This window comes from Alosa alosa, chromosome 11 (assembly GCF_017589495.1).
Source record: "Alosa alosa isolate M-15738 ecotype Scorff River chromosome 11, AALO_Geno_1.1, whole genome shotgun sequence".
Classification (NCBI taxonomy): Eukaryota; Metazoa; Chordata; class Actinopteri; order Clupeiformes; family Clupeidae; genus Alosa; species Alosa alosa.
In genome coordinates, this window is record NC_063199.1 from 13,388,768 (window position 1) to 13,412,312 (window position 23,545).

General features: G+C 45.7%; 1 protein-coding gene across 1 annotated transcript; it reads right to left on the reverse strand.

Annotated features, from left to right (window-relative positions):
* Positions 1 to 76: 76 nt before the first annotated feature.
* Positions 77 to 23,182, reverse strand: polr3b (polymerase (RNA) III (DNA directed) polypeptide B; the record flags this gene model as incomplete). The annotated part of the gene is given in 27 exon segments (XM_048256352.1): positions 77 to 190; positions 316 to 482; positions 2,156 to 2,259; positions 7,330 to 7,472; positions 7,627 to 7,744; positions 7,892 to 8,050; positions 8,607 to 8,816; positions 10,611 to 10,738; positions 10,905 to 11,003; positions 11,257 to 11,331; positions 12,341 to 12,494; positions 13,337 to 13,499; positions 14,083 to 14,283; positions 14,504 to 14,665; positions 17,091 to 17,225; positions 17,325 to 17,441; positions 18,982 to 19,104; positions 20,811 to 20,919; positions 21,158 to 21,275; positions 21,407 to 21,498; positions 21,617 to 21,717; positions 22,107 to 22,130; positions 22,133 to 22,184; positions 22,269 to 22,333; positions 22,422 to 22,478; positions 22,724 to 22,756; positions 22,980 to 23,182. Coding segments are annotated over 27 exon segments (3,095 nt in total), but the record flags the coding sequence as incomplete, so codon positions are not given.
* Positions 23,183 to 23,545: the final 363 nt, after the last annotated feature.

Below are 23,545 nucleotides of genomic sequence, written 5' to 3' on the forward strand. Positions count from 1 at the left end.
ATCTTCAACGTCACAACAATTGATTCAAGTCATAACATAAGGAGAGGCCAGTGACCGGTGGACCGCTTGGACATACCTGGTGAGCACGGCCCGGGGCCCGCGGGCTCTGGCATGCATCTTATCCAGCACCATGTGCTTCAGCTTCTGGTAGTACACCGGGCCAAAGTAGATATACGCCTCCAGTGGCTCCCTACGGCATAGTGGCACACAAAGTCATACACATCACTTTAGAGCAGGAGATGCAGGAGTCACCCACTGGGGTGCGGGTCTGTGTACATGCGCTGGCACTGGCCAGGGGTGGGTGTGGCCAATTACCCCGTGATCCCCGAGGTGACGTAGTCCTTGCCCTGGTAGTTGTAGCCGTAGCGAATGAGGTCCTCACACACGTCCTTGACCTTGCTGCCCCCGAAGGCCGTGCCGTAGTGGAACCTGCCGTCCAGCACGCCTGCCTTCCCTGCCAGCAGCTCAATCAGCTTCCCCACCTGGCCGGGGTCAAGGCAGCATTACAATACAGCAGTAGCAAGGACGAGCACCTTACTGCTTCATATTCCAGCCTTATTTCCATAGAGAAGATCCTTCCTCTTCATGTGCCAACACCACATTTTTATTATCTTTTATTTGTCATTACCTGAGTGTAATAACACCCTTATTAACATGTTACTAAACCCAAAAACTGCAGCAACATGAGACTTTGGTACGAAAATATATAATAAGCAGCATCTTGTTGCTGCCATTTTACCTAAGCCTACCACCAATGATGGACAGAACTCATAATAGGCCTGTCTGCCATGGTACAGTAGCAAAACAGTTAACAAAATCACTCAAAGGCTACAGATATGTCTTGCTATAAAACAGGAGTGGCACCTTTAAAAACAACATGAGCCAGTGAGTGTGAGTGGCACAGCAAGAGAGAGTTGCTGTCTATTGCTGACAACCTGCAGTTGAAGTTCAGAGGGGTAAGCCCCGATGATCCTGTCTGATCCGACTAATGATTCCACTATGGTCTGTAACTGAAGTGTGCAAGGGCAAGATATTTCTCGGTGACATTTACAAAAGTCTAAGCTAACAAAATGCAAATATAATACTGAAATACGAATTGGGTTTATCTACGGAGACATCCCTCAATTTTTGTTTACTTTTCCCCAACCAGTGCGGTGAAGTGCAGCGCTACTGGTACCCCAGCACACACGAAGGCTATAAACGCTCTACAAAGTGCCGTTTGTGTAGGTTAGGTAAGCTCTACGCACATTCAACGGAAAAACATTCGTGTGAGGATTTTAGGCTGCACAGATTCAACACAGATCCACAGATCTGGCTAGGTCTGTTTTTGCAGTCAGCAGTGCATGCCTGAAATAAGTGAAGTGGTGGCACATGAAAGCATGACGGCATAAGGGGGGTGGCAGAAATGACGCTTTAGGGGAAATGCTATGAATAGTGATCGATGACTAATATTACTGAAACCACCGTCATAGGGGAGACAAAGACAGTCCGACTCACTCAGAGTCTCACAGTCCCACAGCACAGCACAGCACAGCACAGCACAGCACACATCTTGTGAATGGGTGAGAACAGGAATTGGAGTGAGGAGTTTGGAGGGGGGCATGGTGGGGGTGGGGGCATGGTGGGAACTCATAAAAAAGTGTATCAGCGCTCTGCGTCCCACACAAAGCAGCTGCCATTCATCCCCACACCAGAGGGTCAGGGGCAGGATGAGCCATGGCACCTTTAACCCCACTGCCCCCTGACCATCGAGAGTGGGGTCACGCACATTACACACTGCCACAGGTCAGGTGCATGACTTACTGATGGTTAACAATTTATGTCATAAATAACAGCACCATAATAATGACTTAATAATCACCACAGCAATTTGTGAACACATAAATTCTCTCATACTGAATTGCCTCTGATTGCATCAGGTCTAAGCGGTTCACTTGCATTGCACCATGGAACAAACAAAATGGCTATGCACAAAGCACTTTCTTTCCCTTATTAAAAACTATTCAATTAAACCACACTGTCCACTCTGTAGCATCACATTTGGACTGCACTTACACATGAACACAACAGATCTGGTTGAGGCAACACATAAACCAAAGCATTTTTGAGAGCCTCTGGCCTTCCTAACGTCCTGTCCAGGCAGAGGGCAACTTACCGTCATACGGGAGGGGTAGCCGTGTGGGTTCATGATGATGTCGGGGCAGATGCCCGTATCACAGAAGGGCATGTCCTCCTGAGGGACGATCAGACCACACACTCCTGAGAAGGACAAACACAGAAATGGACATTGTGGTTACATAGTAACCCAAATGACTTTGTACCGTAATGTTTAAAAACAAAGACTTGTGTTTATTCTTAAGTTATGTGTTTCTCCAAGGTACTTTTGTAGACTAATAAGACAAATGAATGGAAATCAGTGGTGACATTGGATAAAATGTTCAGTAAATACAACTTGATTCTTTGTTTTGGGTGCATTGGTATTTTTAAGGAAAAAGACTAAAGATTACAATTCAATCCTTCAATATAATGAATATAAAGCACATGAAAAAACATCTTCATGCCTTCAGAGTGAAATCACTGGGAAATTATTAGGAATGTCTATAGACCCTTTCAACAAGGTAAACAAAAACAATGCTTGAACATTCTATTTGGGCCCCAATCTACTTCCTCTGCATTAAGATAACATATGGAATGTTAAAAAGGAAGTCTTGTGGGGCCAACTATGATGCTGATAATGGAACTCTCTTGAAAGGGTCCATAATAAATATATACTACCATTATTTGACATTTATATTCTGCAGTTATTCAAAACAGTAAATGAACAAAAATGTGAAACTATCTGAAAACAAGTTTTTTTCCAGGTCTTCTAGGATGCCTAGAAAAGCTGTGATCTAAATACTGTACCAATCCCAAAAGCTGGCCCAGCCCTAAGACTGATGTCTGTGGTCCTCGGCTGGACCGGTCTTGTGAGTGTCCTTCAACATATGCAGTGCAGTGAAAAGAGGAGGAGGAGAGGGAGAAGAGTAGTGGAGACTCACAGCGCCCTTACAAACACATGCAGAGAGGAGCTGGAGGAGAACCATTAGACATTCACATGATGGAACAGCCAACGGTAGCGCGCCTTAAGTGTGAACGCAAATGTTTACTGAGGGGCCAGCGCGCGCGCACACGCACACACACACACACCTCGCCTACCCCATGAGCAAACACATCACTGGGCCATTTGCAAGTGCTAAAGAGAGAGGGAGAAAGAGGGGTGCAGGAGGAAGTAAAGGGGGGGTGTAGGGGGGGTGGACGAGGGCTGCTGGGATTATGCTGGACAGTGAGAGGGCTAAGTAAACAGCCAGCACCAAATACAGCTCACAATGAGTGGCAGGCCCAACTACAAAACCAAGCACGCCATTCAGCGACCGCGAGGAGGGAAGAGAGGGACGATGGCCTTTTCGTGCATCAGAGCAGAGCCCGTAGTGGACTTCCCACTGCTGGCCTGGTGCTGCCTTACAGGAGGTTTCACTGACTAGTGCTGAGCAGCTACTTTCCTTGTATCTGCTCCATAATACTTGTCTGGCTGAGAGCTGCGTTGATAGGGGGAGTGGGACAGGTTAAACGTAGAACGTTTTCTAGATGTTACGTTAACGTAGAAATGAAAAAGAGAAACGCTACGACAGCAGAAACGTTGGGAGAATGGTTGAATAAGAGAAGAAAGATGAGAAAGCAAGAAAGAGATAGCATAGGGAGAGAGGTGGTGGAGAGAGCAAATAAGATAACGGTGGAGAAATGCATTGAGACATTGAGATAGAGGGGACAGTGTTCCTGGAGCAGGCATCCACTGGGTTGTTTGTTTTGTGTGAGGGTTAGTGATGAAAGAGCCATGAAATCAGCAGAGAAAAGCAAGACAGGGGCGAGGGTCCACCGCAACCCCCCTACGTCCACCAACACACACACACACACACACACACAGGAGTCCCCTAGATCGTCATTTCCCTAACCTACGCATTTCCCCACTAACACACACACACACACACACGCACACACACACAGAGAGAGAGAGAGTCGAGTCTTCCATCAGCCCTTATTACCATACTTTGGCACCTCACACAATAGAGCCCCCCCCATGCTGACTTTCCCCTGCACAGTAACACTGCCAACACAGCTGTGTCTGAGTACGTACACACACATATATATACAAATATACATAACTGTGTGCACATGTGGGTCACTGGCAAATTATTTGCTGCTCATGCTCTGCTGATGAGAGCTGGTGAGCGCATAAGAGACTAGGAATGATGAGGGAGGGCAGGAGTGGCCGAGTAGCAGAGAAACTCCCTGTCTGCTCACGTGAGGGGCGGTGGGAATGCTTCTCAGGAAAGCTCAACATTAGCTTTAAGGCAGGGCAAGTTATATTAGTAATTAAAAGAGAACAGTATAACTAAAATTAAAAGATAGAAATATTAGAGAATTAAAATAAAGCTCTAATTATATAAAAAGGCCATTAAAAGATTATAATTAAAAGATAAGTAAAATAATCAAAAGAAAATAACAAGAATATGATTGAAGTTTAAGTACAATGGTTTTAAGCTGAATTCAAAATGGCAAGATAGTACATCTGGGGCACATCTAAGATCATCTGGCAGTTTGTTCCAGTTGCATGCAGCATTACAGCAAAATGCTGCTTCTCCTAGTTGACTTGCATGCTTGAAAAGCTCTAAGTTTATACTCTTTAAAACCATATTAGAGATGCATTCTGGCCCTAACCAGGGAGTTGAAGAAACCACTGGCTTCTCAAATCATTTATTTGCTCTCAGCATTGACACAGGGAGTCTACTGGGCTGGAGTCACTGGGTCAGAGAAACAGACGTATCTGTGCATCATCTGCATAACTATGGTACTCAAGTGTTGTCTTGTGGAATCTGGCCCAAAGTTAGAATATTGACATTGAACAGAAGAGGTCCCAAGAGCTGACCCCTGGGGGATTCCACATGTCACAGCCACACCATCAGCTTCATAACTTCCAATGGGGACAAAGTAACTTCAGCCTTCTAAATGAACTAATCAAGGACTGTACAAGAAAGTCCTACTCAATTTTCCAACCTGTCTAACAGTACACTACAATCTACATAATCAAGTGACAGCAGAAAAAAAGGCAAAGCCCACACATCTGAAGCAGACATTAGACATGGATATGGAATTCTCTGCTGAACTACACATATGAAAAGACACAGAGGACAAGACAGTGTGTGGTCTTTCATCATTCTCTATCCATCTAGAAATAGGTATCAAAGCTAGGTAGCTCCTGAAAGTTGACCAATGTTTGGGAAGTACCTGACAGTTCTGTTGAAAGCATACAAAAACCACAAATAACCTCCAAGTAGCTTACAAAAATTTGAAAATGAGAAAAAAGCTATTTAAACCTGATCTGTTGGAAGAAATAATAGTGACAAGCTTTTAGTAATGCTTTGTCCTATCCCAACAGTAATGCTTGGTCATTTTCCACTCAAAGCTCCTACGCAGCACAACTCAGACGTGCCGGTGATGAGTGGCCCGTTTACCCCTATAGATGACCCTTGCCTGACCTCTGTGTTGAGGTGCCACAAGCATATTGCTGTCAGGGCCGGTGACTGGCTATCCCAGTGCTTGTTCATTATTAGCTGGGTGAATTATGCATGGCGCCAGTTAGCTTTCTGATTAAAACATCAGGCTGGCCCTGCCTTTGTGGAGTAGCCATGAAACAATGGGGGTGGTGAGCTTTTTTTCCTTCCCAGGAGCGGCCTACAGCACTGCTGTGGTGGTGTGAAACATTTGCATAGTCTGGCTCCGGACAAAGAGCCAATTAATTGAAAAATGGCCCCTCGAGAAGCTGAGGGGTGTGTGTGTGTGTGTGTGTGTGTGTGTGTGTGGGGGGGACTTACTAGACTTACTTTTCTAAGTAGGACTAGTGTTAAAACTACACTCTCACACACAAACAAACAGAAACAACTAAAAATGGCTCATACAACCCCAAATCAGAAAAAGTTGGGACGTTGTGTAAAATGCAAATAAAAACAGAATGTGATAATATACACGTCTCCTATACCCAGCAAAAAGAACATAGACAAAATATCAAATGTTTAAATGAACATTTGGACTATTTCATGGAAAATATGTTCATTTTGAATTTGATGCCAGCAACATGTTTTAAAAAAAGTTGGGAAAGGGAATGTTTACCACTGTGCTGCTTCACCTCTTCATTTAACAACATTCTGGAAATGTTTAGGAACTGAGAAGATCAGTTGCTAGAGTTTTGAGAATGAAATCTTGTCCCATTCCTGCCCGAGATAGGTTTGCAGTTGCTCAACAGTATGGGGTATTCTTAATCATGTTTTTCATTCCATGATGCACCTAATTTGACAGACTCTGTCTGCAGACAGGCCATTTTAGCACCTGGACTCTTACTCTATGGAGAAATACTGTTTAAATATGTGCAGAATTCATTTTGCCATTGTTTTCCTGAAATATTCAAGGTCTTCCCTGAAAAAGACATTGCCTGGATGGCAGTTTATGTTGCTCAAAACCTGTATACATCATTCAGAATTGATTGTGCCTTACCAGATGTGCAAGATGGCCATGCTGTGGGCACTAATGCTCCTCCACACAGTCATAGATGTTGGGTTTCAAACTAAGCACTAAGCAATATGGATAGGCTGGATACTTGGATAGGCCCTGTACTCTTTAGCCCAGATGAGTCTATGATTTCCAAAAAGAATTGCAAATTTTGATTGGTCTAACTACAGGACCTTTTTCCACGTTACCTCAGTCCATTTTAAACAAGCTCAAGCCCAGATAAGACGGTGGTATTTTCTGTATCATGTCTAAATAAAATTTTGTTTACAAAAAAAAGTTTACACTGGCTTTTCTGAACTCAGTATCAAACTGTGCACATAGACAATAGTTATCAGAGGCTTTCCCGAGCCCATTCAATTTGTTTTTACAGAAACAGGTCTGTTTTGATGCAGTGCCATCTGAGGTCCAAAAGACCACGATCATCCAATATTGTTTTACAGCCATGTTTCCCTTGTTTGCAAAGATTTCTCTGGATTCTCTGAATATTATCATATTATATTATGTACTATAGATGATGAACTCCCAAAATACTTCACAATTTCATGTTAATAAGCATTGCAATTACATTGTTTACATCATTTGTCCACACAGGTTTACACAGAGTGCTGAATACCCCTACATTTTTACTTCTAAGAGACCCTGCCTCTCTGGGATGCTCTTTTTCATACCCAGTTATATGCCAGTTACCCTAATTAGTTATGAAACAGTGCTGAACAGTGTAGTTCCCACCTTTCTGTCCGTGTCGGCTGCTGAACTTGTCTCCGATCTCGGGCCGCCTGGTCTGCCGCAGCAGGATCTTGATGAGGAAGGCGTCCTCTGCATTGGAAGAGATCATCACCTTCTCAATGTACGAGTCTGTGGAGCCCTTGTAGCTGCAACACACATAAACACCTCACTTCAGCCTGAAACAATGATAGGAAACACTTCAGCTGCTATTAGGAGTCAAAACAATGTCCTAAGGGAGTGAGTGTGTGGTAAAAACAGTCTAGCAGTTGTGTGTGTTTGTTTACGTGTGTGTATTCTTACGTGATTGGCACATCCCGGTACTGTGGTTGACCAGGCTGGGCAGTGCCCTCCAGTGGCGTCTGGGTGACGGTGGGCATATACTTATTCACCAGCACCTGCTTATTCTCCACCTTCTCACCTGAAACACACACACACACACACACACACACACACACACACACACACACACACACACACACACACACACACACACAGAGAGAGTGAGTTAGATAATATCTGGACTGAGTTCCTGGTGCACTGTTTTCTCTTTATTAAAAGTGCTCACCAGGGGAGCAGATGCCATCAGCATCCAGGATGCTGTGCCTCCAGATGGGCTTGCGGGTCTCTGCGTCCAGCATGGGACCCATCACCTTGTCAAACGTCTGGTTAGTGTAGCGCTTCAGAGTACACTTGGCATTCTTGTAGACCAGGCACCGGCCAAACCCTGAGAACATCAATCACACAGCCATGAGGGACCGGGCAACTGCTGCAACAACATGCACCAAACGGCTAGTGGGATCCAGATCAGACACAGGTGAAATCAGCTGAATTTGAAATATCTGTTTTTTTTTCTTTTGTAAGCTTTTGTGCCCCCCCACCCCAAGTTCCAAAAACGTCCTACTTCCGGTGATTTTTCACATAGATGTCCGTTTCTCGAGGTCACCGTACTGTCGCTACGAAAACCCCTCGCAGCCAACAGCTAAAGCAGCCAGGTAGCTACAGCGCTACACTCTGGAGGCATGAACAAGGGGGCTCATGAATGACTACTCAGTGACCTCGGGAAACGGAGATCTATCGCCATTGTCCTTTAAGGTCCTTTGATAGCATTTGAGATGAGAGGGAGTGCCAAGTAACACCTAATAATATCATGCTGTTTAATAACAGATTCTCTTTCCATTATAGGATTGGTCAGCTTTCAATATTTTCCAGGTCATCGGTTTCTCCCTTTCAAGAGAGACCCTGCTCCGGGTCAGTGGGCCAGCACTGCCCTTTCCTCTCACCTCGGTCCAGAGAGGCCTTGTTGAGCACCAGCGCGTCCTCTATGTCGTAGCCACTGTAGCTCATGACGGCCACCGTGGCGTTTTGGCCAGCCGGGAGCTTCTCAAAGTCGATCAGCTCGATGGTCTTGGTCTTCACCATGGGTTTCTGAGGGTAGGCCAGCAGGTACATAAGCGTGTCTATGCGGTTCCTCTGATTATAGCCGATGGTGCCTGGAAGTCAGAGCGACAAGAAGATCATTAACAGGTTTAAAATGCTTTCTGCAATGCATCACACCACAGAGGTGTCAGAGAACAGGCATTCAGTCAGGATCTTCAAGCCATGGTGTCACAATGGAAGTGGCCATTCATCCTGATTCAAAGGTGGTTGTAGATTTGGACTACAACCTGATGTAGACCTGATGTGTCCCTGCTCAACCAGAAGCAGATGAGCACACCAATAACTTGATTGAATAACTTCATGAGGAAGTTTGTATTTCCAACGAATCAACAGTACTCCCTTCCCAGATGGCTTTGACTTCGATAATCAATCAATCAGCGTGCTCAATAGGTGTGGCAGAGGCATAATGCATGTAGCACAGGGCGGGGGCGACCGGATCAGAGAGACTCAGAGACACTGGGACAGATTTAACCAGCAGATAATCCTTTTGGAGACGCCATCGCCTGTCACACAGCCCATCCAGCAGCTGAATGCAGGCCTCGCTTGAGTGGTTTCACCCCACGGCTGAGGGGATGCATCTCTAGTGGCAGAATGTGCTTAAGCTACTTTGTTTTGTTGTGTGTGTGGGGGGGGGGGTAGGTAGTGTGTGGGGAGATTGTGTTTGGGGGTGGGGTAGGTAGTGTGTGGTGCTGTTAGAGTATGGAGCAGCAAAGCGGGGCAGTTTATGGCACAAAAGCCTCCGCCCCTCGGGCCTTGACATTTGTCAGATGCTATTACTGCACAATCAGGCTACAAGTTCAGATCCTGCCATTATGGGCCAGGGGCCACACAGATGTATTTGCACATGTATAGGCCCTGTCCACACACACAACACACACACACACACACACACACACACACATACACACACATACACACACACACACACACACACACACACACACACCAGAGGGCACTGGACCAAATAAAGTTGCGTTCCCTGTGGTTATTTGTAAAGGTCTGTGAGGGGGAGGGGAGGGGATGCGGAGTGGAGAGAGGGAGCTGAATGGTGATGGTGTGCGGCGGCCCAGAGCTCTGGGGTCGTGTTGGTAACGGGGGCTCCCGCCGCCCTCGGCCCCTCTCGCAGCTGAGCATACTGACCCCCTGGACGGGGGGGTCAAGACAATGTCGGTGGCCCGCTCGAGAACAGCGGCGGGGGAGAGGGCCCCTGTGCACACAGCACACAATAGGGCCCCTACGCAAGCACGTCAATGCTTGGTGTGAGTCTGTGTGCGTGGACACACAAACATTATGATGAGTGTGTGCACTGGAGTGGGTGAAAGTCTGTACATAAGGATATGCAGGAGTCCAGTGATTGTCACAGGGAACAAAAACAATACTGGTCTAGTGTGGGTGAGTCCTTCTCGCCGGTGTGTTGTGGAGAGTGCCATGTTACAAAGTTAAAACACTTTGGTTTGTCTGTAGGGACCCTCTCCACAGTATCACAGCAGTGTAAGGATATGTTGAGCCTGGCTTAAAGTAGCGACTTACTTTGACGTAGTAAATTTTTGCCTCCATGGCAATCGCTATTTGACATTTCACTGCAAATACATATTACAGTTTAACTACCTCATCAACGCTGTTAAGTTATGAGTTAACGCTGTTAACTCCAACGACCGTCTACACTACACTAAAATAGACCCGAGGTTGTTGTTAGATCAAACTTTTCTTTTAAAGTAATGTATGACTTTTGTAAGACTTACAAAAAAATAATTGTAAGTCGCTTTCGACAAAAGCACCTGCATAAACATACACATAAACATTTTCACATACATCATACACTAATCATCAAAGCGTCGGTGCCTTACCCATGGCTTGCTTGCCCATAGCACACTGGTAGGTGTTTCTGGGCGACTGGTTGTGATGGGGGTACGGGATAAGGCCTGCACACACACCCAGCAGAGTGAACGGCTCAATCTCCAGATGTGTGGTAGTCCTGGAACGAACAACACACACACACACACACACACACACACACACACACACACCTTCAGGAGAGTGCTTAACACCTAATTTGGGCTGAGTGGGTTGTTCAGCAACAGCATGAGACAGAGAAGAGGCCGTGCAGAGGACTCCACTCCATACAGAAGCTCAGGACTTACTTGGTGATCATGTGCTCATACAGTGCGATGCTGCAGTCGTTCTCCTCATTCACATCCAGATACTCCACTAAGCTCTCATGCAGGAAGTCCTCAAAGTTCCTGAGGGGGAATGGGAGACCGTTGTAAACTGTTAATACATCATCTTTACTAAACACGCCTCATTCCTTATAATACATCCATATCAAATGCACACATTTCATATTCAGTGAAATTCACCTTATACAAAACTTGGAACATCAAGCCACAAGTGAAATGGAAGCCCAACAAGAATTGTAATCTCTAGTGCAAGACTATGCTAAGGGCTGCTGGATTGTATGAGGGTGGCGGTGTGTGTAAGGCGAGAGAGCAGCACCTGTAGCCCTGAGACAGCTCCTCAATGTGTTTGTTCTTGACAGCCGGCTGGCCGTTCTTCACTATGATGTAGGGCCTGAAAGAGAGCGCGCGCACACACACACACACACACAAAGAGGCGTCTGAAAGAGAGGACCCGCTCACAAAGCCAGCGGAGACTAAACGCCATGCAGGGGCACAGAACACAGACAGATCATAAACGCTTGGCACGCTGGCTTTGGGAACGCTGATGATGGAGGTGCTGATAACATCACACACGCCTCAATGTGGAGAGAATGCAAGTGCATAGACAACCACGCATTATCAGCAGAGAGATTGGCTTGTAGCCAACAGATAAACGTCTGCACGCCAATCATTACATAAACAACAGACTGTGGCTAATAGATAAGTAACATTGTATATAATATTGAAGTAAGATTATTGATTGTGGAAATGATGTAGTATGCTCATCATTATATATGAGAACCTCACCCATCTTAAACAACAGAGAATAATATTTATAATCTGTGAGGGATTAATCCACTAATTCGGACTGACGCTTCACACTTCCAGCTGAAGTCAGATCTTGGATAACTGCTCCTCTCAGTCTTAATATTAACTTAGTGATGCTTAACTACACAGCTGAATGAAGCATGATTTATTGCATGCATCTGTATAAATTACATGGATCATGAGGTCAATATTTATGTCTAAATGAGTATGGAGGAAATTATCTGATGAATGTATGTCACGAACAATGACATTAACAGTATAACAAGTATATTATGAGTAAATATACTGTATACGTGAAAGTGTCCTTACATTGGAGGACCCGTGAGCACTTTCGCACTTGTCTTTAACCTACATACTGATCCATGCTATCCTCTTAACCTACATAATGATCCATACTCTCCTCTTAACCTACATAATGATCCATACTCTCCTCTTAACCTACATACTGATCCATACTCTCCTCTTAACCTGCATACTGATCCATACTCTCCTCTTAACCTACATACTGTTCCATACTCTCCACGTCTAAACCAACGTGGTGGCAGTGATTAGGTTTCACTCGCGGTGGTTCTCGCCCGGTCAGCAGCACATACCTGCACAGCCTTCCCCCGTCGGAGGAGATGTAGACGCAGCGGTCGGTCAGGTTGGTGGAGATGGACACAAACTCGTTGATGAAGCCTGCTCTCCGCATCAGCCGGAAGGTGTTCACCAGCTTGGAGTGGTCACGGATCACACCCAGGATATTACCTGCAGGGAGAGGGAGACAGGGGTCAGTGTCTGTTCTGGCTGCCATACCAACAGGGCTGGCTCTTTGGGCATTGCTGTCAGGGTGCAGGACTATCACACTATAGACCCAGGGTAGAAGTGTGGTGGCTGTTAGCTCCATTTACTACAGAGATACACACATCACATCACATCACATCACATCACATCACATCACATCACACACACACTATACTTGAGCTACACTGTTGGTACAGTATGTGAGATGGATAGTGCATAGTGTATACTAATGACACAGTCCTCAGCAGTGGTCTGCCAGCATACACAATGAATTTGCAGCTTACATGAGAGGTGCTTTTTGAAGCAACACTGAACTGGGTTTCTGTGTGTACACATTTATGATTGTGTGCAGTTGTGTGTGCACATATACAGTATGGGTATGTCTGTGTGTGTGTGTGTGTGTGTTTCTACTGCTGCTGCTTTGACACCTGCTGCTGTTAATTAATTAAGCAGGGAGGCAGCTGGTTTAACGACACTTTATCAGTGCTTTAGAAAACATATACATTAATTAATACTGAAGCGGCTGTCCTACGCAACATGACATTGAAAGCTAATCTTCAGGGAGCTGGTTAGCTCTGTGGTCCAGAGGTTGGCTGGACTTTTAATATAAAAGGATATTCTTTCTTTATTTTTTCTAAAAGACTTTAGCTTCAATCTTTTTGAAGGCAACCTCTTTATGCAAAGCAGTATTATTAAATTATGAGCAATTATGAACACGTCTTTTAGCATTTTCAAATAATAAAAAACTGATTCTCAGTGAGTTTGAGTGTGTGTGTGTGTGTGTGTGCACGTGTGTGTGTCTTCACCATTGAGAAAGACGAGGAAGACGCTGGGGTAGGAGAGCTCCTCTCCACACAGCAGGTTGACGTCCTCTACGCCCAGGTTGAAGGCCAGCTTGATGATGGGCCCATCCTCCATGTCTGTAGTGATGTGCGTCATCAGGGCCAAGTTCTTCACCAGGCCACAGGCCTAAAGGACACACAAACAGCGGCCTCAAACAACCCCCACGACAAGTCATCAACCAAGCCCTACTGCAGCTGAAAGGCTACTTTGAAAAACCATGAGGACAGGGTGTATCATTTGTGCATTCACAATCCATCACATTAATGGCTGTCCAGTTGCTCTGTGTTGCACTTTTGGAGCGGACCTGTGCAGGCTACACTGACTCCGCTAAATCACCGCTACAATTCAACACAACCCAACTGGAAAACGACTACTATTTACAAAACTGATCATGTAGCACTTAAAACAAATCATGCTCAACAGCCCAGAAGTTACAGTGACTTGTGGAGGTCCTACTGTATTCCTGTGGTAGCTGCATGGGAACTCTGTTGTAATACAGCTTAAAAAGCACATTGTCCAGTGAAGCTTGATGAGCTCTTTCAGAGAGGGGTCTGACAAACTAGACATTAACGGATGCAATAGTGCTTATACATAGAACACACTCATCTACATATTTAGCTCTCCTGTGCAGAAGGTGGGTGGCGTGCATGCTGGAACCCTGTAGTCCAACTCAGCCCCCTTGGTCAGCCACAGCAGGAGGATGACTCACCTCTCCCTCAGGTGTGTCGGAGGGACACAGCATGCCCCACTGGGAGGGCTGCAGCGAGCGCGGGCCGCTGACCTTTCGCGTCTTCTCAAACTGGGAGGAGATACGCGTCATCATGCCCAGGGCCGAGATGAACGACAGCCGGGACAGTACCTGCGTCACGCCCTGCCTGTCCATCTTAAACCTCTTAAGTGACCAGTTCCCCTACAGAGAGGGAAGAGAGGAAACAAAAACAGTGGGTGGGAACAATCAGGCAGGAGAAGCAGAGGATGAAAAAGAGGGAAAAAAAAAGATAGCATGAGGTTTATTTAGCTAACATGGCAGACAGAGAGATGGTGAGTCTCAGGAATAGCTGCTCTGCTGTGCTCAGAGTTCTGAATCCACAACGTAACAAGAGAGTTACTGCTGGGCTACTCCAACTCACTGTGGAGATGGCGTTGACCATGCCGTTGGTGATCTGGTCCTGTCTCATGTGCTTGACCACGTCGAACTGAGCAGCTCGCTGCTTGGGGATGATCTGGTCAGCGATCTTCTTCAGCTCCGTGTTGAACTTCTTAAACAAATCCTCAAATAGCAGGGACAACAGCTACAGAGAAGAGGGACAGGAGAGAGGAATGAACAAGACTGTTGAGTAGAATAAGCTCAAACTACACCCCCATGCCAGTCACTCAAGCAATGTAGTCCAACAATTTAACTGTTTTAAAAGTAAAAGTACACAGAAACACCGGGGACATAGACAGCAAATCACAGAATGACGCACTGATCGAAAGCCTAGGTGGCCCAATAGTGTAGCAGGAAATAGTTCAGGGTGAAGCAGACTTTCAGCGATCACACAAACTGAGATGTTGTGGGCCTCCAACTTCCCACACTAACTCAACTCATCAACTGCTGAACTTTTAATAGCTGATTAATCTCTCAGGTGCTGCAACGCTCGAGAAACTCACGGCGCCACCAACGCCGACGGCGTGCCACCATCTCTCGAGCGGCGTATTCATCCGCCGCCATTCACATGGGCCCATCTGGCTCGGGGCGACATCTCATTCTCCCCTTATCGGCTTGCCGGCCGCGCAGGCCGATTTAATTAACAGGTGTCCCGTCAGAGCGATAAGCTTAACCTGGACCCTCTCCCAGGGCATTCAGCACTCTGAACAGGGTCTTCGCAAAGCACCCTCTTCATCTCGCCTCATTCCACTCTCACCCTCACCCTCACATATTTGCATACATCAAAACAAGCAGCGGTGGAAAAATTAATAAAGAAATTAAGCTCTCGCCGCACAGGCGGGCCAATTAGTTGAATGTCAGGGAATCGTAATTGCGTAGTGAGGAGATTGTGTGTGTGTGTGTGTGTGTATGTATGTGTGTGTCACTGTATGTGTGTATGTGTGTGTGTGTGTGCGTGTGTGTGTGAGTGTATAAGCCCCGGCTGAAAAGGGACCCTGCAGCTTGCACCCACCCCCCAGTTCCATCCGAGCCCTCGACCAAGAGGAGGTTGGCAGTGTTGTGGGTGTTGTGGTGGTGGGGGGGTTGGAAATTAAAAGCCCGAAGACAGACATAATTACATTATCAGAGCCTGGCTCACTGGATTAGCTCAATCGCTGGAGTCAATGGCGACGCTCTCTTTGTGGCAGCGCCGCTTTAAAGAACCCTGACGCTGGGCTTGCACTGGCGCCAGCCCCCCGGATTTGGTGCCACAAGATATCTCTTAGCCCACCAACCCCCCAACCGCACCCCCCCTCACCAACTCCAGAGGCGACAAAAGCACCACACCGCCTGGGAACGAGGGATGGAGGACGACAACAAAAACAGGCAAACAAAGCAGTGGGAAGAAATAATGAAGGTATTAATAAAGACAGAAAGAAAGAAGGAGAGAAAGGGAAAGAGAGGAATAAAGGAAAAGGAAGAATAGAGACAAAGAGGCAGGTGAGAGATTAGGGGGGGGGCATATCTGCTGGCGCATGCCTGTAATCAACAACCATCAATGAATGTGTATCTGAGTGTGTGTGTGTGTGTGTGTGTGTGTGTGTGTGTGTGTGTGTGTGTGTGTGTGTGTGTGTGTGTGTGTGTGTATGTGTGTGTGTCACTGTATGTGTGTATGTGTGTGCGTGTGTGTGTGAGTGTATAAGCCCCGGCTGAAAAGGGACCCTGCAGCTTGCACCCACCCCCCAGTTCCATCCGAGCCCTCGACCAAGAGGAGGTTGGCAGTGTTGTGGGTGTTGTGGTGGTGGGGGGGTTGGAAATTAAAAGCCCGAAGACAGACATAATTACATTATCAGAGCCTGGCTCACTGGATTAGCTCAATCGCTGGAGTCAAGGCGGCCGCGGCTCTTTTGTGGCAGCGCGCTTAAAGAACCCGCACGCTGGCGCTTGCACTGGCGCAGCCCTCGGATTTGGTGCCGCCGCATATCTCTTAGCCCACCAACCCCCCACCCGCACCCCCCCTCACCAACTCCAGAGGCGACAAAAGCACCACACCGCCTGGGAACGAGGGATGGAGGACGACAACAAAAACAGGCAAACAAAGCAGTGGGAAGAAATAATGAAGGTATTAATAAAGACAGAAAGAAAGAAGGAGAGAAAGGGAAAGAGAGGAATAAAGGAAAAGGAAGAATAGAGACAAAGAGGCAGGTGAGAGATTAGGGGGGGGGCATATCTGCTGGCGCATGCCTGTAATCAACAACCATCAATGAATGTGTATCTGAGTGTGTGTGTGTGTGTGTGTGTGTGTGTGTGTGTGTGTGTGTGTGTGTGTGTGTGTGTGTGTGCGAGTAATTCAGTCTGGAGGCAGCGCTACAATTTTATTAACAGAAGTTTATGTTCCACTTCAACAAATAGTTTCCAAGTGTGCTGGGCTGTTTTTGGTCACCCTACGCCATATTGGCTGCTCGTTATCTTTAGACAAACATGGCTGGGGTGGATGCTGCAGTGATGCTGTAGAGATACACCTCATTGCTTCACAGAGGGATAAGGGCAGCGGGAAACTAATGAAGGAACCATCACAGGGACACACTCACCTGGCCAGCCAACTCCAGACGCTTGTTGCCATAGTAATCGCGGTCATCAACTTTGTTGTTCCCCTGGGCCAGGATGACCCTCCGCACCATGACGGCTAGATAAATACACTTCGCCCGGAAGTTAAACTCTTTCACCTGGGAGAGACAGTCGATATTTAGAGCTGATGAGAATACTGAGAATCTGTGTGTTTGTATGTGTGTGTGTCTGTGTGTATGTGTGGTGGGGCTACTTACAGGTACGTGGGTGAGGATGGTTGAGGCCAGCAGTTCTCTGGCCTCCTCCATCTTGGTTTTCTTGGGTCCACCCCACATTCGCTGTCGTCGTACTTTGTTCCCGATATACTTCAGAGCCTAAGCACAGACACAAAGACAGACAAATGAACAGAAGAGATGTTTGGATCCCACAAGAAATCTTGTAAATGCCTTAATAAACCTTCATTTATTGACTGGCTGTAAATCTTGGTCTGGTGCTTGTTTTCCTCAGTAAGAAAGAGCAGTGACAAAAGGACTGGGGTTTAATTACTGACTTAGGTGAAAATGGTAATGGATCATGCTGTCTTTTTGTGCCTTACATCATGGTGCCACTAATCATGTCTAACAAAACCCAGTTGCCATGGAGAGGTGGTTCAAAAATGCAACATTCCAGGTTGTTTAATAAGAAGCTCACTGGATGCACCTGCCAACACTCAAGACAGTGGCAGAGGTTCCAAGGCAGTTCCTGAAGACTTGACAGGCCTTTAGCACACATGGATGTCCACAAACACACACTCCACCTGAGTCAGCGCTGGCCATGCATGCTGACTGGTCGGCTTTGGCACATGGGTCGGAGGTCACTGTGGCGGTGGGCTTCTCCTGCAGACCACCCACACTGAGCCGCTGACAGCAGTGGGCAGCAGTAGCAGCTCACAGGGGCTCCCTGCCACACTGACCCTCCCCAATGCCACTTGCCCACAAAAACAGCACCCGTCAGGCAACATGGGCTTATTTTTTTTCCAGTGCCCAATTAAGTCCATGCCCAATTTAATTTGCTATGGGCTTCCCATCCCATTAACTGAGGATGCAATTTCATCCAAAAGTCCTAAATCCAAAAATGTGTAGGTAAATCACCACCTAATGTGACACAATAATGTTGTCACTATTATTAAATTACCGACCACATATTCATTTGGTACAAATAAAGATAAAACTTCTTTAAGAACTTCTTTAGGTGGGTACACATGCTGACTTCGCACTGGATGTTAAATTACCAGTGTAGTTTTCCAGACACTGAGAAGCTCTACATGAATCAATAAAGACATGTCATTTTTCAGCCTGCTACACCAGTGGGCTGTAATCACATATGGCTGTGACCATGTGTCTTGTCCTCTGGACAATGAGGCAGGTCACGCGGCCTTATCGTATAACTCATTAAAGCCCTGTAGAGCACAATGAGAGCATAACCGCGGGGACGGGGCACGTGAGCGCTAAGCAGACATTCAGAGGGGCTCAGACAGGGGTTGCTAGGAGGCAGGGATGAGCACAGCTGTGGATGCCCGCTCACCCTTCGAGGAGGTAGAGGTCTGAACCTCGCTCTCATGTGCTAAAATACCACCAGGCTGAGTAATGGCTCCAACACATGAAAGCTTTTTTTCTCTTCTGTTTGTAGAAGATAAAATAATGTATTTTAGGTTTTATTAATGTGTGAATGAATATTCTCACCATCAAACAAACAGACCATTTCCCACTTCATTCTTTCCTGTCATCATAAGGAGACCCTGACATCCTTGACATCCAGGCCTAAAAGCGGGGTCTAGGATTTAATGTCAAACTTATTCAATGTCACTCCAAAGGTGTGTGTGTGTGTGTGTGTGTGTGTGTGGGTGTGTGTGTGTGTGTGTGTGTGTGTGTGTACCTGAGTCTGTGTGAAGATCTGGGCCTTCTGGCACTCCTCCAGACTGGGGCCGAAGGCAGCCATCACATGCTCCTCAGTGCCGATCATCTGCACAATCTCCTGGTCACTCTCCACACCCATCGCCTGGCAGGACACACAGGAGAGGAGGGGGAGGAGATGGTGGAACAGGACTTAAGGCAAGGAACATTTGCAAATAATTTACAAATCTTAAGCAACACAGCCCAATTCAAATTCAACTGCGCCAGAACACTTTAAGCTCTCATGGAAGAAAAAATAAGGGACGCCGTTGTAGTAGACCTTCTTCGAGTAAGAGTTGAGGAAGGAGGGGACCTGCATATATCTAGAGGGGAAGACAGGAGATTTTTTTAAGGTTTTGTCATAAACAAAACAAAATACGTCAAAGGTTGGCTTGTGGTTCGTACACTAATCAGGCAGGAATGCAAATTAGAATCCAGGACGGGAAGCAAATGAGACTACCATAGTAGATGTAGGCATGGGTAGAGGAACAGGTGAGATTTAAATACTTCACCACTATAAAGCACGAGCTCATCCACCTGCATTTACCTCCAAGACCACATACACAACAATTAATGAAAGCTAATTATATATCAGCATAGAGCCACATACAAGGCTGCTAAAGCAGGTCCAGATTTCATTACAGATCAGTGGGTTAGGGGTGTGTGTGGACTCATATCACAAACCAGGCAGAATATCTGTGTCGAGCTCAAAGGCAGAGGCAGAGGAAAGCAGAGCTCGGCTGGCTGGAGTGGAGAGGGGAGTCCCAGGGTTCCCTGACATTTGCTTATGCTAATGGGGCTGTGTGGGAACTCTGGAGCTGGAGCTGGGTGCGGGGGGCAACGCAGGCTCAGGCTCAGGGCTGAGAGAGCAGAGGGGTCTGGCCCTTCTGAAGGCTCCCTGGAGCAGGGGCTCCCAGGCCTGAGTGCAGAGTAAACACTCTAAACTGACACTTAGCTGCCAATTTAGCCACGGAGCCATCAGAGCGGTCAGAAGCTGCATTCCCATATGGATGAAGAGTGCAGTGGGCTCTTGATGCGCTCACATGGATCTACAGGTGCGGGCGCTAATTAAAAACCGCAGGTCAGGATAGAACAGCCACCAACAGATGAATGGATTCCCATTAGGGCATAGGAACATATGGAAGAGAAAATCTTAATTAGCCTGAGACTTTTCTATGAAGTACTGTTTGAACAGACATGAATTGTTTCTACTGTAAAACAATCAATATGTTTTGCATTAAGAAATCAAATTAATCAGTAAAATCATTTACAGGAAAGTGAAGTGTCATGGTACACCACTGTATAAGAAATCTATTACATCTACTTTCTCTGCACTCTTCATGATAATCATAGGACATAGGCATCACAAGGGGTTTTGTGTGACTATGGTTAGGCTATGGCGCCCTCTTTTGGCCATTCTTCATCATACCTCCATCACACACCTACAGACTCTGAAGAATCACTTAAAGAATAATTTATATGTTCGTTCTTACCATTCTAAGTATATTTTGATGGTAACTGGGATTTACAACAATCGCTGGCTTTTAGATCCTCCTTTTAATGTCATATGGTTATAGGAATAAGTGATAAACATGTCTGTTGTTCTCTCCAGCCACCGAAGCTATACACTGTGTGGCTTTCTGATCTGGGTCTAAAACTCCATGAAGATGTAGGGCTAGCTTTTACATCAGATAACAAGCGGATTGGCTTTTACCAGTGCTAGTTGTGCAGTTGTTGGTGTTTGTAAGGCAAGCAAGCTTGATAGTTAAAGTAAAAGCCTCTAAATTTAAAAAATAAAATAAAAGGTACTACCTTGAAGATGATGGCAATTGGTGCATCCTCTGACAAGGTGTTGTGCTTCAGGTAAAAGCGACCCTGTTTTACAATCATGTTGGTCCTACTCTTCTTCTCATGGGTGGAGCTGTGGTCAAACAACACCAGACAAACCATTTAGACTCTCAGACATAGACATACACACACACACACACACACACACACACACACACACACACACACACACACACACCACAGGCACCAGGAAGGTGTGATAGATAACATAACTGATCATTTCGTTTAAAACACATGAAGAAATGTGTTTTATCAACTTGGAGAACTTGCTGTACAGGCCATTCTGGATGACCAAAAGGTGGGAAGGTTACCTGGTCACTGAGGCTCCAACTGCACCCTTCCTGTCCTGCTCCACAATGATTCTGTTCTTGGAAAGCTGTTCTTGTATCAGAATAACCTTCTCTTGACCTTTGACAATAAAGTAGCCACCTGCACACAAATAAAATATTTATCAACATAAACATAATAAGACTCAAACCATAGCATTGCAAAAATGTAGTTACTCTCTAAGAGTTGTATGCATGCTTCTGGTTCATTGATGGGGCTGAAGTGTGACTTGCCTGGGTCCAGAGGACACTCGTTTAGTTTGGAGAACTCCATGGGTGTCTTTCCCGTTAGAACACAGTTGGAACTCCGCAGCATAATGGGCATTCTAGGCAACAACAACAAAACAACACCTTTACTTACAATGGATAAAAACTACTGCTGGAGGACATCTAAAAGATGCCTCTCAACAACCAAAAAGACTACAATAACCAGAGCTAATTAACCTTCCGATAGGCAGGGCATTCCGGATGATTCTCTGACTCCCTCGGGTGTACTCAATGTCCACTGTGATAGGAGCAGAGTACGTCATTTCTCTCAGCCGACACTATCGGGTATAAGAGCAGACAGACACACTGATAAGGACAGACAGACACACTGATCAGGTATAAGGACAGAGAGACACACTGATCTGGTATAAGGGCAGACAGACACACTGATCAGCTCTTTGCAACTTAGCTCTAGGGCTGCACAACTTGGGGGAAAATATCTAATTGAGATTTTTCTGATAGACAACGCAACTGCGATTTGATTTGTGATACATTTTTTGAAAGTCAAGCTTTAGTTCGAAATTCCACTGTTCAATATTCACCGTCTGTTACACAAGGGGGATGACATGAATATAAAAATGGATCACAAATGGATAAACCTCTGTTCTGGTACAAACATACAGAGGACAGGGCAGAGAGACACTGGCAACAGTCTGTTGATAATTACCTCATGTGGAGACACTGGTCGTGTGTTACATTGAAGCTCTCTTCCACATCCGGCATGCCAACATAAATATTGAGATATCTGAAAACAGAGATAGTGTGAGTAGGAATGTGTGAGTATGTGGGGTAATCTACTTCAAAGCTACATGAAAAAAGAGCCACTTACTTGAGGTACCACATTGGGTCAGCATCACTGGTGATCTTTTCATTGGCTTTCATGATCTTCTTTATCTAGGAGTGAAAGGTGGGAGCCAGTGAGAGATTGGCTAATGCTTAAGGAAAACATATAGATCTATGTCAATTATTTGCACTAGCTTACCTCCACATTGATGAAGTAATTGAATGAGTCTATGTGTTGCTTCACAAGCCCTTTGACCTAACGATGGATATGAAATGACAGATTGAAGGTTGACTGTCTCAAGTATGCAACAAATTTCTTGCAAACAGTCTACTGCATGGAATCACTTGCTGCATCCAAAATGTTTGTAAATGATTCAGAGTGATCCGCCATGAGATCTCTTGGCTATATTCACAATAAATTGGAAGTTTAAAGTGAATCTACGTCAGTATAGAAAGCAGAAATAACAGACAGTGGTGAAGAACAGTATAGTTTAATCTCACCTTCAAAAACGCCGGGAGCAATTTCCATTTTTCCTGTGTAAGCAGACATGGATCGACAGTTACAACTTCAATTTGCACATAGCTTGTTAGCCTATCTGAATGATCCACTACATCTATAGTTCCTGCCAATCGAAGTGAAAGTCGAAATGATAGTCATACAAAGCAACCAAGAGCATATCTGCGTTCATAATATTTTCTAGGATAAACGTCTGTAACATTATAATATTTTCCAATCACATCTCATGCGAGTTCTCACCTCCACAGTATTTACAGGTGCCGCCAGTTGCTGAGGGGTCATGCCCCTGAACTCCTCTTGAAGAGCGTCCATAGTTACTCGTTTTATAACACACCAAGTAATTATAAACGATTAAGTTGTTACAGCAACATTACTTCATATTTACACATTGATGCAGCATTGCATGTACTTGTCGGAAGTTCGCCGAACATGTGAGCTGAGAGGTGTAACACCGTAAAGGCACCGTGTGGCAGATTGTGGGTATAGAACGCGTTCCGGTGGACAGTAATGATCATGGCAGTGAATATTATTATGATGAATATTATTATGCTCAGGGCTGTAGTGGAGTCTAAACACAAGTAAACGCAGTTTATCCACCTCTGTATATACTTACCACATACTTACCAACACTCTAGGAACCATTAAATACCAGTGCTATTGGTTAAAACATTGGACCACAACCTCCACCATCATCAAACATGCTCTAAATTCCTTTTTAAAAAATCTGATACAGCCGCAGTCCACCTTACCATGATCACAGAATTCTTAGTTTACCCCTTATTTCACGACTACACTCCTGATTATGC